At 37.8% G+C, this 18553-nt stretch overlaps 1 protein-coding gene across 1 annotated transcript; it reads left to right on the forward strand.

Moving 5' to 3' along the window:
* The first annotated feature begins 17087 nt into the window (after nucleotides 1–17087).
* On the forward strand, nucleotides 17088–18058 carry LOC131233464 (uncharacterized). Its single transcript, XM_058230177.1, has 2 exons — nucleotides 17088–17320; nucleotides 17406–18058. Exons 1-2 carry the CDS (start codon nucleotides 17306–17308, stop codon nucleotides 18036–18038), a joined length of 648 nt encoding a protein of 215 aa, XP_058086160.1. The 5' UTR covers nucleotides 17088–17305; the 3' UTR covers nucleotides 18039–18058.
* Nucleotides 18059–18553: the final 495 nt, after the last annotated feature.

An 18553-nucleotide genomic window follows, 5' to 3' on the forward strand; every position in this document is an offset into this window, starting at 1 on the left:
AGAATTTTTTCCTGATATTAAAATTTTCCCATTCCATAGGGTTGACCATATGTTTGTCAAAATAAAATATCATTTATCGTTTCTACCTTTTTAAAACCACTTGGAGCCTCTAATCTTTATCCTTTCAAAAAAACATTTTCTTGTAGTAAAATACTCATCACCTTCTTCATATGTGGCTTATTTTGTTGAATTAATACTCTCATAACATGATACATAGTTCTTAGATTGTTTTCAAGATAATTTCTATTAGAGTGTCGTTTTCCATCTAGATATCAATTCCCTCAATCTACTTATATAGATTCTTCATTTTTCGAGAAAACTTCACCACAAACTCATTGTCTTGCTTGATTGCTCCTAATTTCGCTTTCAAAATCGCCTTCCTAGCATCGCTCGCTTTCTCGTGAATAGTGGGCACATGATGCCATGCTTCTTTTGCTTAATCAAATTCCTTAACTTAGGAAATCATATCTAATCCATAAGATAGTTGGATTGCATGTAGAGTTTTCTTATTATTATTCCTCTGAGATTGCTACCGTCGACGATATCTCAAAGGCATTGGCCCATCAAATAGTTTTGTAGCCACACTTTCCGATTTCCTTGATTCTTCGTTGTAAGAACTTTAAAAACAATAGCACTTGATTTTGACATGATTGGCCGCACTAACACTAGAAACAAGTTTGCAAATGAGGTAAATTATGATAAATTGGAAGTGAAAACATTCAAAACATGGCCAATCTACTCATCGTTAGGGCTTTTATGCTATGTAGAAAATAACATAAGGCCATAAAGAGGGGGTTCTTTACATCCACGAAGAAAAATGAAGAAGAGAAAAGAAGAGAAGAGAGAGGAGAGAGTGAGAGAGTGGGAGAGCGAGAAAGACTAAAATGTGAAAACTAATTTACATAAATCCTTCACTTTTAAAAAAAAAAATCACTTATTCTCGTCCATAATTGGCTTATTCAAAAAGTAAGAAAGAGAGGAGAGAGTTTTTATATATACGCTATGTAAGAAATAGCTAGACCTTGTATAAAATATGGTTCTTTGTTTACTAATCCTACTAACACCATAACTCTGAGAAGTAAATTTCTAATTGACTACTTACCTAAACTTAATAACTTATATCCATGCTAAATTGATATTTGGAAATAATCATAGGCATCTATACAATATAATATACATCAACTATAAGAGAGATGCTATTAAGACTTGCTAGCAGCGCTTGCCCCAATGCCTCACCACATGATGATTAAGACTATTGATCCAAAAGTTCATGCCGTAGATTATCTATTTGGAGAAAACCACACTCATTAGGGATCTCCTTGTCTGCAGACGGTGACATGGAGAAAATGGTAATGAAAACTAGTTTTCAAGTCACCTCTGCATGGCCAACGAGGATTTTTCATCGGTGAGATTTCTTTTTTACTTGGCCCAATATAGACATCCCACCTCAAGATGAAACTGATCTACTCTTCGATTTTAATCTGGTTTCGACAAAAAATGTCTTCGAACGATTTGATATCCATCACGCGACCATACCAGTTGGGCATGAGAAATTTTTGGCTTGTTTTGGGAATATTCATTGAACCAGGTCGACAGATCAGGGACTTGACTATTACGATCTTGATTAAACTTCCTGGACCCTCAAGAGGCTCAAAACAGGTACCACGCCGATAAAATCCCAACATTTCAGGCAATGTGGTTGCACATGCCAAATTCACTAAAGTTTTTGAAAAAAATCAAAAAACAGTTGAGTGTCTTATCACCCTATTGAACTCAAAAGGTAAGAAAGAAGAAGAATATTTATATCGAAATAGAAGAAGAATATTTATATCGAAATAAGCCATTAAAGCTAAAGGTAGAGTTGAAATCAAGGATATCCAACCATCCTTTTTGTAAAAAAAGGGTATTTGATCCCCTTTTTCCTTCTCACTTCTCAAGCCAATCTGCATTCCATTCCACACATTTTTAGAATATTAACAACATACACTCACTCTTAATTTTTTTATTTTCACAATCATTCCTCTCATTCACTTTTTTTTTTTTTTTTTACATTCCTTTGCTTACTGAGAGTCCTAAACTTTGCGAAGTAAAGCTAGATGTTGTTTATTTTTTTACCTGCCCGAGTCTTAAACATTGTTAAATAAGGCTAGATGTTGTTTATTTCCTTGTCTACTTGAAGTTTTGAACTCCGTGAAGTATAGTCAAATGTAGTTGACATTGAAATTTTATTAAATCCCTTAAAAACTTTTAAAATTTTAAAGTAGAGATTGCACAAGATGAGAGCTGAAAAGGGTACCTAACCCCTTCATTTTCTATCACCGAAACTCTTTTCCTGAATCCGTAGTTGCAAACCAACCATCGAAGTCACTTGAGTAAGAGAATTCTTGTAATTCCTCAATCATGAAAGTTATTCCATGGTTTTTATTGAAAAATAATACAAAAATGATATTTTCTGTAAAATATGAAAAACCGAAAATGATATGAAATTAGGACAAGTTGAAGCATGTATGAGAATGTTGTCCTTAAAGCATTATTTGCCCCTACTCAAGTAGATTGAGTATGCTGAAAGGATATAGGTAAATCGCTTCTAGGATATGACAAGCCTAATGTGGATCTATGTCCAACAAAAATGAGGACCCACCAATGGAACTCTTGTACATAAATATCTGGTAGAAACAATAAAAGGAAAATTTCAAAAAGAAAGAGAAAAAGAAATCTGAGTTAGTGTAACACCCCTAACTTTTCAATACCCGAGTATTGAAAGTCCTCGAGTGTTACCATAAATTTAGCCTATTATGTACACGTGTACAGTACCAATCTAGTCAACCTAACTTTACATCCATCCTCCAATATGAATCTCACTGATTATGAATGATATTCATCCATAAATCAAGTCATCCAACTATTGATCATGTGGTCTGATACATGTATCTTCCCTTGAATAAATTGGTGAATAATTCTTTAACAATAATGATTTAAATGCAAGTTCTTTTGTAAGAATTGTTTATAAATGGACATAGAACCAAGTAGAACCATTATATTTCACAAAACTCTTAGATCAACAATAATTACGAAAATGCCACTAACCTAGACCCCTAAATCCTATATCACATGATTCCCATTATCCGTTTAATGTGAAAATTTGTACCATGCCTATCTATCATAAATTAACCATACACGTCAAATTTCAGCCCTTAGATCATTGTAAAAGTGACCTAATCGACATATCAGCCCCTTAACCGTTGATTTTGGTGTCTATTGAGTGAAGAAACCTTAGTTGGATATTTTCCTTCATAAGAAAGACTTGGATTACCCATCACATGGACCAAGGGTGAAGTATAAGGACCCCACCTTAGTAGGTCTTTTCTTAGGCGAGAAGTTATCCTTTCGAGCTTATCAACTCCTTATAAATCTGGATCTTCAAATCTAGCCACTTCCTGTTGTCCATCGCAATTCAAACTTAGACCACACCTTGGCCTCATATGACTACGAGGTTATACAAAATTTGAGCCCCGATCTATGATCCTACACCATTGAACGCTGAAGTCAGTTCCTTCCTTTTGACACAAAAAGTGATATTTTAGATTTAAGTTGTTCTCACCATCCATCAACCACCAAATTTGGTCTAAAGGTTTACCTATCCTAACTACGCATTTCTTCCAAACTTGGGCCCCGATCATCAAGTATTGACTGTTAATTTGGATCAAGTTCGTTTTGGGCATCCACTAGGGCATTTTTAAGATAAGCCCTGATCAACTCCATACTTGGGACCATGGGCCATCATGGCATGCCGAAATCAATGAAGAGTGTGGGTCTTCTTAAATGTCATCATAGTGGACCCCACATTTTATACAAAGACAACCGGCATGCGCATCCAAACTACCTCACGTACCTAGACGCATCGAGGGAAATTTCCTTCTCTAAAACCCTAATTCTAAAAGATCCTCTATCATATTAGTGTGACTTACCTAAATCTTAGATCAACTCCATATTTAAACACATGGGCTTACATGGTCCAATCAAGAGGATGAATGGAATGGATTGATCAAACAAACATCACAATTGGACCCCACCTGGCCCGTGATTATTGCTAGTTGTTATAACCAACGTGAAAGGAGAAAAAAAAAAAGGAATCCCATATTCGACTCCCTCCATTCCGGCCACGGATTCGTTGACAAAACCAATGAGGAAACTCCCTCCTCAGTCTCGGCTAGGCAAACAATCTTAACCCTCTAATAACATAGGATGCCTTCTCATAGATATCAATTATGTGGGCCATCCAATACTTAGAGTAACATAATATTTTGGCCATGGCCTAATGCGACCTTACAAAACTGACAAACGGAGTAAATTCCTCATAAAATACCCCTATGGCCCCACATCCAAATGCATGTGCATAAGGTGTGGGTACACCCCAACACATCGAACCGTCAAACACAGTTAGACTAGGTTGGATGCGTAAAATCCCAAAGGAAAAGAAGAAATTCCTCCCCATTTCCCACGGCTCACAACTTAAATGGACAACATCCGTTTGGAGTTGTTGTGGCCCATTATTATGAACATCATCGATGATCTAAGCCGTCCATCTTGTAGACGGGTCAAAACCGACTAGACCCGTAGTCCACGCCATCTATTTCCAAGCACTCATGCACGCACAGTTTCGAGTACAAACAACCGATTGTAAACGGATCCGCACCATGATGAACTATGCGGACCATCCAGAGCATGGATCCACCTCATATTTTGATTTATGGACCGAGGCTTCTCGAGGAATTTGATGGAAGAAGTGGATTCCTCGGACATCAAAGGATGTGGACCTCACGGTTAATGCCAAAAATGGCTCGTCCATAGCAATACGCAAGAAACAAGAAACCCGGAACGACCCGAATTTCTCTGCGCATTGGATGACCCACCTCCAGATCCTTTGTCCAATCCAGACCATCCAAACCCTACCAAAGGGAGCTCCAACCATTCCTAAGAAATCAGGTCAGGAGGATCAGACCGATGGGCACCCCGATCTCAGTTGTTACACAAGTCATCCTCCCGGTTTTCGCTGCGCAGGAGAGAGACTGCGTAAGCCAGACTGGCAAAAGCTTTCGTAAGAAGAGTCTGGAAGACTCATTGATCTGTTATAAAAGGGTACCCTCGCCCAGTGATATGAGAAGCACCGTAGGAAGAAAGGAAAGAGAAGAGAAACGTGAGGAGAGGGAAAGACGGCCAACCCTCCCACTGGACCTATCAGCAACAAAATACGAATCGAGATGGAAGAAAAGGGAAAAGAGAGAGCAAAAGAAAAGAGAGAAAGAAAAGAGAGGAGGATAGTGTGGGTACGCGGGTTGCTACCCTCCAACTCCAGCACGACCGAGTCAGGTAATTCATATTTAATCAATGCTATTTTGTATAATTCATATTATTTAATATTAAATATTTTCAATTAATAATATATATATATATATATATATATATATATTCATTATAATTATAATCTTTAATTTTATATCATGTATGATTATTACAAATTATTCTATAATTTAAATACTTTTACATTATTTAATTTGTTATAATTTTTAAATCATATTATCCAATATTTGAATATATAATATTACTACTTTTAAAAAATCATATATAAATTGATATCATTAAGTAATAACACATATATATATATAATAAAATATTAATATTTATTATATTTGAATAATATATATTATTTTTCTAATGTCATAATAATTCGTATGTATGATATAATATTAATATTAAATTATAATATTGATAATTCAATAATATATAATTAATTATTATATCTTTATATACTAACATATTATTTATATATCATATAATATTATTCATGATTACTCCACTTTTAATTATATATATTTATATTACTTTTATTTAAACTTATTTATATGACATTAATAATAATGAGCCACCCTTTGGACCACCTGGCTGAGTCAAACCAGGCTCAGTTCAGGCCTCGAATGTTGGGCCAATTTAGGCCTAAACTTGGAGCAAATCCTAGGCCCAATCTGAGCCATTTGAATAACAAAATCTGGTGGGCCCAACCACTCTAAAGCGAACCCAAGTGATTCTGTTCATGGGCCCTTCGAATTTTCAATATGTTTAGAAGTTATTATCTAATGCAAGCTAATCCTTTAAGAAGCTACTTACGTAACTTGGGGCCATTAGTTGCACACGGGGATTCAGATCAAGTGCAGGGTTACGACGACTCAGGTGATGACTTTCCCATTGGGCTTTCCATTTCTAAGTTAGCCAAACATAGTATACATTAAATTGCTACTACTAGTTTAAGGTCTTAATACTTGCCATAAATTTCTAAGTTCTATTAACTGCCTTATCTCAAATTCATGATTAATGTATTTTGTTCATATTACATGCTAGGCTCATATGCTAGTTAATGAGTACCATTCATGAATAATGATCGTTGTTCTTATGTTTAGTATTGTATCAATTGATAGTTGGTACTATGGTCTCATGATGACACATTGAAACTTTTACCTTCATTATGTATTTCTATATACCTTCATATAAGAACTTATGATCGTGAATCGCCTTAATAACTAACTCACAATACTACGAATGGAGAAATCCACTATTGTATGTAAGCCACACTTGGGGTGTAACTAGACGGATTTTATGTGGAAAATAGGGCCCTTAACTTAGTGTCATTTTGATCAAAGGGTTTTATTTAACATCCCAAGTTGAAAAACCTAATGAGCCGGAGATGGTAGTCATGGGACACTATATCCGAACTGTCGGCCTACGCTAGGTGATGATCCCCCCGTAGTGACCATTGAGTTACTTAAATTGGCCGATTGTAATTGGAATAATAATGGCTTGGCTAATCATGCATTCATAGCATATTGGCGATGACGGGTGACTAATTCTGGATGTTGTAGCACGTGCCCTAGAGTTATTGAGGTATCATTTCGCTAGCTCCCAGACTATCAACTATCGGCCTATTTTCGGGTGACGAGCCCAAGTTCCGACTGGATGAGCATTCTCAGGTCGATGATTGCATAGGTGACGAGCCCAAGTCCGACTGGATAAGCATCCCAAGTCGATGTGCATTCAAGCATCCATTCATTTAAATAAGATTGCATTTTGGTTATTTTGAATGCTTGTTGTTTTTAACTATGCTTAGTTAAGGCGGCGATGTGTAATCTTGAGGGAAATTCAGACTAAGCTGGTCACTCATTCATCGAATATCCAACTGTGTAGTTGATGCAGGTGTAGAGCGAGTTGATGCTGTTCACTAGGTTGCTAGAGCAGATCGGGTAGCTGAGGAGCTAGACGGGGGCCCTGCGGCTCATATTGAGCTCCACCACTAGTTGATAGATTTATATTTTTGTTTATATGAACTTTGTTATTTGGGATTATATAAGTCCTGTATGGGTGCTACATTTGAATTTTATTTATGGTGTTTGAAGTGCTTTTATGTAATGCATGGTTTGCTCTAGCTTTGTTGCTGTTAACTCTAATTAATGATAAGCAGTTCAAATTTATACTGAATTTTATAGGCTAACACTCGAGTTTTTGGAGGACGAGTCATATACTCGGGTTCCAAAAACCAGGGTGTTATAGTTAGACCACTGCACTAGTCTGTTCTTCAGCTAATTATTTAGATGAACCATTCTAGACCACCACACTGGTCTGTTCTTCAGGTAATGGTTCAAATGAACCTTACTATTTTGCTGGAATTTCTGTTTGTAGGAGAGGACTTGATTCGTATGAGTTACTGGAGTGTGATTGTGCTAGATTGTAAACCCATCCAGGCCTTGTATATATAGGCTAGGATTGCTGACAGTTTTGGTCCGGGGACTTAAATCATCATGACCGTTTTCTAGTTGTCGTGAGAAACTAGCCATTAATGGCAATTTCTGACTGTTGTGTATGTGGTGCAATAGCTACCGCATGCAACAGTTTCTGACCGTTTAGACACACTGGCTAACCGTTTCTAGCTGTTGAGCTAGCCACATCCAACAATTTCTGCATGGTCAGGTATCAATTGCATGAGGAGTTATACCTCTCTGCAATAGCTATATTTACAGCCTCTATATAAGCTAAGGGATCTCGTTCAATCCTCTAGACTCCCAGCCATCCGTCTTAACTCTCCGTCGCACACATCTCGTGCAAGTCACGAAGGAGTAACCCTCTACGACATGATGCGGACGTGCGAAGTACAAAGTGCGCCACTACAGCCATGCTGCCTCACAAGCTCACGCCCTCACACCGAGCCTGTGACCGAGACCGAGACTGAGACCGAGCCCGAGCGCGAGCATGCGCGGGGGCGTTCCAGTGTGAAAGCTCGATACTCCTCGGACTAGGTGAGTAAACATTATATACTCCACCTTTCTCATATAACCACAAATTTCTCTCTCTTTTTCCAATGTGGGACTATTCCCAAAATACGTGAAAAAAGGTTTTTGCAAACCATTTTATAATATATATTTATATTTAAAATATATTAAAATTAATATATTTCAACAATTCCCCACTTGATTTTAAAATATACTTTTCAAAAAAATATTTGTCAGAATAAAAAACAGCTTATATGCATAAAGAAAGATATCTTTCAATTTGAATATTCCCTTAATGTAACTATCTTGAAGCTCTATCAAAATGACTGGTAGCCACAGTGTTGAACCAGTTATTCTTAGATAACAGAGCCGGAGAAACTATACACATATTCACTATTGTGTATTTTAGAGTTCTCATTATCTTGCTTAGCACAATTAAAGGCCATGTGCTCATCCTACTTCATGAACAATCCCGAGAGAAACTCCAACTCTCATGAAAGACGGCACCATCTCTACGTCTACATAGGTGAAATCCTTCCAGTATCCTCGTTACTATTAAGATACTTGTTCTTTATATTGGATTTCATTAAGAGTTCTAAAACTCAACCATCTGTCGTAACGCTCGATACTTATCTATTATGGATGAGGTTGCATATATAATTTTAGTGCTAAAAACTTTCCACATATCAGTAATTTGTTTTTATCCATTAAAACTAAAATTAGAGATTTTCTGATTTTATGTTGGATTACCATCACTGGTGAAACTTTGGTTGAAGAGTTTCAATCTCATCCCTCTAGATGTTGCCTTTACTACCTCTCTCGGTGGAGGTTTAGTAAAAGGGTCCGCTAGGTTATTGCTTAATTTCACATACGAAATAGCAATGATTCCATCTCGAATCCATTGTCTAACATAATCATGTCGTAGACTTATATGTCTAGACTTACCATTATAGGTGACGTTATAGGCCGTAGCTAACGTGGCTTCACTATCACAATGTAGTGACACGATCGGTATAAGCTTTATACAAAAAAGAATTTCTAATAAAAGATCCTTTAGTCAATCAGCCTCTTTGCATGTTGCAACGAAGGCTATAAATTTAGACTCCATAGTCGAGTGCGTTATGCAGGTCTGTTTCTTGGATCCCCAAGATATAGCTGCACCTCCTAAGGTGAATACCCACCCTGTAGTAGACTTGTTGTCCCTTGCACTCGATATTCAGTTCGCATCGGTATATCCTTCCAATACGGTAGGAAACTCTAAATAAAATAGTCATAAGTCTTTGACTGCTTTTAAGTAACTAAGGACTCTACTGATTGCATTCCACTGTTCAGTATTAGGGTTACTAGTAAACCTACTAAGTTTACTTACAACATATGCAATATCTGATCTAGTGCATTGCATAGCATATCACAATGTAATGACAATGTAGTGACATGACCGGTATAGGCTTTATACAAAAAGAAATTTCTAATGAAAGATTCATTAGCCAATCAGCCTCTTTGCATGTTGCAGCCAAGGTTATAAATTCAGATTTCATAGTCGAGTGCGTTATGCAGGTCTGTTTCTTAGATCTCCAAGATATAGTTGCACTTCCTAGGGTGAATACCCACCCTATAGTGGACTTGTTGTCCCTTGTACTCGATATCCAGCTCACATCAATATATCCTTCCAATACGGCAGGAAACTCTAAATAAAATAGTCATAAGTCTTTAGTTGCTTTTAACTAACCAAGGACTCTACTGATTGTATTTGATTCTTCAGTACTGGAGTTACTAGTAAACCTACTAAGTTTACTTACAACATATATGATATCTGGTCTAGTGCATTGCATAACATACATAAGACTCCCCATAACACTCATATACTCTAATTGTACAACTACTCTTCTGTTATTCTCTTTCAGCTTGATACTTGGATCAAATATGGTTTTTGCTTATTTTATATTCAAATGGTTAAACTTGTTTAGTATCTTCTCAATATAATGAGATTGACACAAAGTATAACCCTCACAATATTTTTTTTAACTTTGATACATAAGATGGTATCTACTTATCCAAGATCCTTCATTTTGAATATGGAAGATAAAAACCTCTTTGTTTCAGTCACACCTTCTATTTTATTACCAATTATTAATATGTCATCAATATACAGACAAATAATAATTATATAGTTACCATCAACTTTACAATATATGCATTTATCAGCTACATTATGCATGAAACCATGAGACAGTATTTTGGAATCAAACTTCCTATGTCATTGTTTTGGTGCTTGTTTTAATCCATACGAAAATTTAATTAATCTATATACTTTATTTTTATTTCTTGGTAGAACGAATCCTTCAGGTTATTTTATGTATACCTCTTCATTGAGGTCACCATTTAAGAATATGATCTTTATATCTATTTGGTGGATGTGAAGATAATGTATGGAAGCTAGCGCAAATAATATCTTAATTGATGTTATCCTAGTTACAAAAGAATATGTATCAAAATAATCTATCCATTCTTTTTGTTTAAAATCCTTATCTACTAATTAAGCTTTAAAGGTTTGGATAGTCACATCAGTATGATATTTCTTCCTAAATACCCATTTGCAACCTATGAGTGTATAACATAGAGGTGAGTTAACTAGTTCTCATGTTTGATTTGACATTATAAATTCTATTTCATCATTAATAGTCTCTTTACAAAAAGATGAGTCTCTAGAAGATATAGTCTCTTTATATGTTTTAGGGTGATCTTCTATAGTCATTATTATATATATTTTTCTTATAATATTTTATCTATCTCTTTCTAAAAGATGGAAAAAGATGTGTTGAGAGTTTATATAATCATCATCTAGATTCTTCTCTACTCTTATCCTCTTTGACTTCTACGAGGTTCAATAGGAGCTTTCACTACTTGTGGAGCTATACTATCTGGTTCTCTATTAGGAGTTTGGACTTCATTATCCTTTGACTTTAAGGATACTGAGTTATCAAAGAACTCAACGTCTCTTTATTCTATTATGTTGTTAGACTTTAGATCTAAGAGTCTATCAGCTTTATTATTTTGTGCATACCCTATGAAAGTGCACTTAATAGCTCTGTGTCCTAACTTAGTTCTTTCTAAATCAGGAGCTCTGCAATATGCAAGACACCCACACACTTTAAGATATCCTAGTGTGGACACTGAAAATCGGTGCCCACGCTGATTTATATGTTTGGTTTTGATGGTGGGGTGACTAGGCTGATTTGTGGATGTTGGAGTCGCCACTAGCCAATAAATCTTAGAATCCCGCAGTTGGCTAGAATTCACGGAATACATAAGGTTGGAGACATCCGAAGATTCTCCTACCTTAGATTGACTCCTGATCTGCAATCCGGGATTCCGGATAGGGACCTCGGTTATAAAGAGGGAAGGTGTTAGGCACCCTCTTTGCCCCTACAAATGTACGATCTCTACTTGGTGTGGTAAAATAATCTCAAGGGATGATGTATACTGTGGTTGAGATGGGACTAGGCATACATGTAGATTTCTGATGCAGCAAAATTTGAGATTTCGGTAAGCCACAGAGCATACACTAACGTGTGTCTAAAAGGCTGATGTGATGATGTTTATGCAAAGAGATTAAAAAATCGGACTCGATCGCTAGAAATTTTTGATGTGACAGGATCCGGTACACAACAAGTCACAGAGCATACGTTCACCAGAAATTTAGAGGAGTAGGGGGGTTGAGAAGGGAATAAATGTCATGATGAATGCTTGTGTATGAGATGAATGGATCTTTGGCTTGAACTTGAATAGGCTAAGACGTGAACCGAGCCATGACCACTTTGGGCTGGGTTTAAGGGTTGAGATGGTTGAGGTGAGGCTAGGAGGTGGTTGGAAAAAATCTGGAATTTAAGGCTTGGGAGCTCCTCACCCTCACTCCCACTCTCTTCTCTTCTCTCCCTCTCTTTCTCTCACACTTGAAAATTGAAGTGGTTGTTGTGAAAATATAAAGAGGAGAGGGCTATTTATAGCCTTCTCCAATGGTCTTATAGTAAATGTGAGGTTTGGGAGGGATAAAAGCTGATGTGGCAAGTTGTGAGTGGTTGAGGGGAGAGAAACGTCACGTGGCGCACTCCTATTGGCCCTTGTGTTTGGTAAAATAGTAAATAAGGTCAAATGGGGGGTCAAAGTTGATTTTCGGGCGCTGGGCCAGCTGTTGCTCAGAGGACACATGCGCTCCGTGAGCGGTGGTCGGAGTACCGCCAGCAGTACAAACTACCGCCCGAGCCGAGCTCAGGCCGGGCTCGAGCGTGTGGGCCTCGTTTGGTGCACCAATTCGTCCAATAGCCTTATTTTTTGGATTTTTTAGCTCGACTGGCTGTATTTCATGTTGATCTTGATTCTAACGGGTTTTAGGTTCAGACTGAAATTTGGGTTTGGTTGGGTTCAGGGTTTAAGTCTAGGTTAAGGTGGGGTTTAGGGCCTGTTTGTTTTTGCGGGTAGGGTGAAATCACCGCGAAATGGGTATTTATGATCATTTCGCGCGTTTGATTGATAGACGGGCGGCGTGCAGATGGCAGGGGTGATTTCACGTTTCCAAGACAAGGGATTTGCTAGGAAATCTCAACGATTCGGGCGAGATTTATTTCAAGACTACAAGATTGGACGGAAGGGAGGGTGGTCCGTGAGAGCACGTAACACCTCGGGCTCATCTCCATCTATATATCAGTGTCCCCGCCCAAACCGCATATCCATCTCTCGCAACGCTCCCTCACAAGTACGTCTTCCTGCAAACCTCATCTCGCATGTACTCCCGCTCCGCTCCAACTTCGCATTTGCAATCCTGCCTAACCTATCGTCTTCCTTTAAACAGGTTGCCGTGCTTGAGCGGGAACAAGGCCGGTCGCAACACTGTGTGCTTAGGATTGAGGGAGAGAGAATGTGATAGCAGAATCTGGCAGAGGTGAGGAGAAAATCTCTTGAAGATTCCTATTCTCATTGGGAAATCAAAGCTTCAAAAACAGCAGGTTGGTTTTTGAAGCTTCGTTTTTTTCTATTTCTATTTTTTTATTTGTTTTCTCCTCTATGGTGGGTGGGAGAGTATGGAAATTATGCTCATTTTTAGCTGCTGCTTTCTTCTCTCTCTCTCTCCATTTTTATTCATTTTGGTTTTGTTGCTATGAATTTTGAATTGAGATTCTAGATGGTTTTTTTTTTTCTTTTTCTTTTTGTTTTGTTTTGTTTTGAAGAGAAGGATTGCATGGAAATTGTGGTTTTATAGATGTCAGTTTTCAGTTTTCAGTTTTTTTTTTTTTCTGAGATGGGCTGTGTTATCGAAAATGGTGCGTTGGTCTGGTTATTTTGTTTTTCAGATTCTGTTACTCTTATTTATTTATTTAATTTATTTTCTGCATTCTGGAATTTTCTAGGGTATTTGGAGCATTTCTGATGTGGGGTTTTCTTTTTATACTCATTGCTTTTCCAAGTGCTTACTATTAGTAAAATCTGATCTGTGGTTTAGAAAAATCTTATCTGTGGTTTAGTTATTAAATATCTGTGGTTTAGTAAAATTGAGTCTTTGAGTTCACCCAACCTAACTGGATATCAAGTCCAGTTTTTAAACTATGCTGTTGTGCTGTCCCTACCTAAACATCATATTCAAAAGGGTAGAAGATGCCATATATGGCCTCGTCATTATCCATGGAGAAGTGGGCAGAGTTCAGTAATGGAGCAGATCATCAATCAATGGAAAGGTCAGTTGCCAATTTGTTCTGGCCTATTCTACAAAATCCATGCATTGTATCAGGTTCCTATCTTGACCCAGTTATTTGCTAATTTAGTGGATGTTGGCAACTACAAAATCCATGCATTGTATCAGGTTCCTATTTTTTGTTTTTTTTTTTATTTGAGTAATTTGGGTTCTTGTATTGGTGGATTACTACAACTTTTTGCTTCTGATTGCTGTTGGGTTTTGTCGTGCTATTCAGGTTTTTCTTTTTCTTTTTCAGGTGGGTGTTTTGAAAATTTGGGATTACCACAACTTTTTGCTTCTGATTGCCTTTTCTTTTTCTTTTTCTTGGCATGCTCCATCTCTTCAAATTATTATTAGTGTTTTTTTTTTTTTTTGTTTTTGTTTTAAGGATGAAGACATTTGATTAAGATTAAATTCTCAGAACTAATGTCATACACATATGGCAATCCAAACAACCAAACCTATTGTGGATGAACTTAGCCCAAAAATCATACTGAATGGGCAATCTTAACCATCTGATTTCCCATTACTCTTACACTGGTGAATAATTTATTGAGTAGTCCCCACCAATTGGACAGTTAGGAAGATTTAACCACAGTGCAATTTTCAGCGCACCGCTAGGAGCTAATCCAATATCTTGTTAAAGTCTAGCAAGATCTTGTATGGAGCACCATTACGGGTGGCATGATCAAGTATCGTCTCTTATTTTCATTTACTGCAATTGATAGAAGATTGAAAATGTCAAAAATTAGGATTGTTAGGTAAATCCAGTAACTTCTCTTCTGAATTACCAATAGACGAGCTCTGTTATGGCTGCTTGCAAGAGCAGGATCTTCAATCATACTCTTCCCACAAGTGTTGATGTGGAATTACCATTTGAGAGTCTGATTTTCTTTATGAGTTTTGATTTTGGTAGGCCCGAGCCTGGCCCATTGACAGCCCTATTCAATGTAACCTAGATGGCAAATGCATTAAAATTTGTCAGATTGGAAAATCGTAGTAATAGGTTTTTTGATCTTTTTTCTGGTTGAATCAGAGACATTACTGTATATTTTTTTCTTAACCATTATTTATTTTTTGAACCACAACTCTTCTTCTCCATTAATCTGTTTCAGTTTTCATGACTTTTCCATTAAAACCCATCAATGTAATTTTTCTGTCCCAAAATACATATTGTCGTGTCCTCGTCCTAATCAAAGTCACATGCATCCTATATAGAGAGGGGTGAATCAATATGGATGGGAGCGACTGGTCGAACGAAGAGTTAGAATTCTTCACGGTTATATTGGCAGCGGGATCTGCTGCAATTGCTACTGGGGAGTATTGTCGCACGTACCTCTTTCGAAACCCTCCCAGGTCTGCTGATTATGACCATGCCTGTATTATCAATGAGATTATTAGGGTAAGGGAGACTGATTGTGTTTCGCAACTACGGATGAAAAAGATCACGTTCTTCAATCTTTCCTCAATCTTGCAAGATAAGGGACTGTTGGCGGATGCGAAGCACGCAAGTATGGAAGAACAACTTGTCATGTTTCTTCATACATTAAGCCACAATGTCCGGAACCGAGTGATTGGACATCATTTTATAAGGTCAGGCGAAACCGTAAGTCGATATTTTAATCGAGTCTTGGATGCAGTTGTCTCTTTATATGCAGACTTTGTTACACTACCTACACTCGATACCGCATCTGAGATTTCATCCAACCCACATTGGGCGGATTACTTTCAGGTATGATAATAGATATACTCATCACAATTAATTACGATCTGTCGGGATTGAATTACATATGCCAATATCACATAATGATTAACAAGTTTAACTTAGGATTGTATCGGAGCAATTGATGGGACATGCATCCCAGCTTTCGTAGCATCCGCGGATAGTGCTGTCTATTGAAATAAGAAAGGATATATATCACATAATGTCTTGGCTTCTTGCAAGTTCGACATGAAGTTCGTGTACGTGTTAGTGGGATGGGAAGGTTTTGCATCAGATGCACGCGTTTTGTAAAGTGCCTTAACTCACTCAAGCGATCCTTTCGTAATACCCAGTGGTAAAACCCATGGACATCAAATACTCTGATGGCTTTATAACATCAAATGAATAAGAATTGATATTGATCAGAAATTATTTTTAAAATATAGTTAAATACTACGTAGTTGATACAGGATATGCGCACTCACCCGGTTTCATGGCCCTATATCGTGGTGTACATTACCATCTTAATGAGTATCGTACCGGTCGGAAACCATCCAATGCTCGGGAGTTATTCAGTTATCGCCATGCACAACTGAGGAATATAATAGAAAGATGTTTTGGAGTTTTGAAAGTCATGTTCCCAATTATGAAGACTGCTCCACAATATCCGATACAAACTCAAGTAAAGATAATGCTAGCTTGTTGTGTGTTATACAACTTCATAAGAATATCTGGAGACGATGACATGTTTGAAGTTGAGGAGTCGTCAAGTTTGGTGCCGATGGTGTGATCCCATCACCTACAGAAGTATCCGTCCTCGATGAAGGTCGTGTGCTGTTGAATGTCACTCCACATGAAAGAGAGGAGTGGGCCAGAAAACGCGATGAAATAGCTTCCAGAATGTGGAACCAAGCTCATCTAGTGAGTCAAACAAATTAAATGCATTGTAATGAGACGTACATCAAAGATGGTTTAACTGAGTATCATTCAAGACTGTCAAATTAGATCACTATTTTCTGTGTGACATATTTTGTTTTATTTAATATGCAAGCTTTTTTGGACTTCATATTATTTACTCATGCGGTAGAATAATTTTTTTAACTTGTTGTCGCATCATTTATCTTCTCATAGATTGAGGTAGACCAAAGTGGCTCCGTGTCATCGAATAGAGACTCTGTACTATCTACTCCGACGAAATATCACGTTGGATCACCTACTAGTACCCCACGGAGATCGCCCAGGAAACATACACTGAACAGTGGAATTGAGGACCAGTCCTATGGAGGTGTCCTTCGTTGGATGGACGACATCCTAATTGAAGGATTAATGGAGTTAGTCATTGCTGGAAGACGAAGTGGTGCTGGATTTAAAATAGAATCATTTACAGGAATCGTTGAAAATATGATGTTGAAGTTACGCCTCAAGATCACTAATGTGAACGTAAAAAATTGCATCCACACAGTGAAAAAAAACTTCTTCACTGTCAAAGATCTACGGAGTGCGTCTGGTTTTGGATGAGACCCAGACCTACAAATTGTCGTCGCATCAGATGAAGTGTGGATGGACTACGTTAAGGTGTAGTTTCTTTAACAATTACATCATATCTTATCATACAAAGTGCAATATTAATGACTGGTTCTTTTTTTTGTGTTATGTCTAGTCTCATCCAGATGTTGCCCAGTTTCGCGGCAAACCCATGCCCAGATATGATGATCTCGAGTTCATTTTCGGAAACGACAAGGCTATTGGTAAAGCATCTGCCACTGGTAACTTCCCTCCCTGTGCAACCACTCCTCGATGGAGAGAAATAGATGTGTCGTTTAACCACACTGTTGATCTGAATGATGATATTAACATAATATCTTCTGAAGAACGTGGCGATGATGCACCGCATATCCATTGGTCTGACGACAGCCCTGGAGGCGACAACATTCCTCGTCCGAGTCCGACACAGCATGGGAATGCCTCCCGCAACACGAATTCCATGGTTAATTCTAAAAAGAGACCGAGGGTGGAGCGACCTGAACATCAAATTGGCATCGGGATGGTCGATATTGGGGGTGCCATGAAGTCAATTGCCATTTCCATCGACAGGGGTCCGAACTTTGGTCGGATGACACAAATTATACCAGCTTTGGAAGAGTTGGAGGGACTGACGGCTGATGAGGTCTTATGGGCAACGAAGTTGCTATCAAAAGAAGAAGCGTATGGGGCCTCCTTCCTTAACTTTGCCAAAGAGAAGAGAATTTCATTCATAAGAATGTTGCTGACTGGGGGTGGACCGCACGTATGAAAGAACATTTTCCCTAGTTTGACTGGCTAGAGGCAATCATTTGTAGGCTTTGCCTTTAAGACAAGTCATTAACTATATTATTTTTGGGACTTGTAAAACTTAATTTTGGATATTTCTACTTGTTTCTTGTTGCACTTTTGGATAACACATCACTTGTTATTAATACTTGAACACAACACGTGCATTGATAGAGATTATTGTTATTAAATTGAACTATATGCAGGCTTTTGTTTAGCGCAAGTTATGGTGACACTTGCGTCACGGACATATTACCCAGTAGGTAATTGGTTATAATTATGGATACTATAAAGATCATTAATGACTTGTGCCAATTAATGATATGTCAATGCAGATGGGCAAGGAGAAGTATTACGTCGTGTTGGTGGGACGTAGGCCTAGAATATACGTGTCTTGGGACGACGCGAGGTTGGAAGTGGAGGGATTTTCTGGAGCGAGACACCGCGCATTCAAGAACTGGAAGGAGGCAGTTGCATACTGGGACGGTCACTTCAGTA

This window comes from Magnolia sinica, chromosome 18 (assembly GCF_029962835.1).
Source record: "Magnolia sinica isolate HGM2019 chromosome 18, MsV1, whole genome shotgun sequence".
Taxonomy (NCBI): domain Eukaryota; kingdom Viridiplantae; phylum Streptophyta; class Magnoliopsida; order Magnoliales; family Magnoliaceae; genus Magnolia; species Magnolia sinica.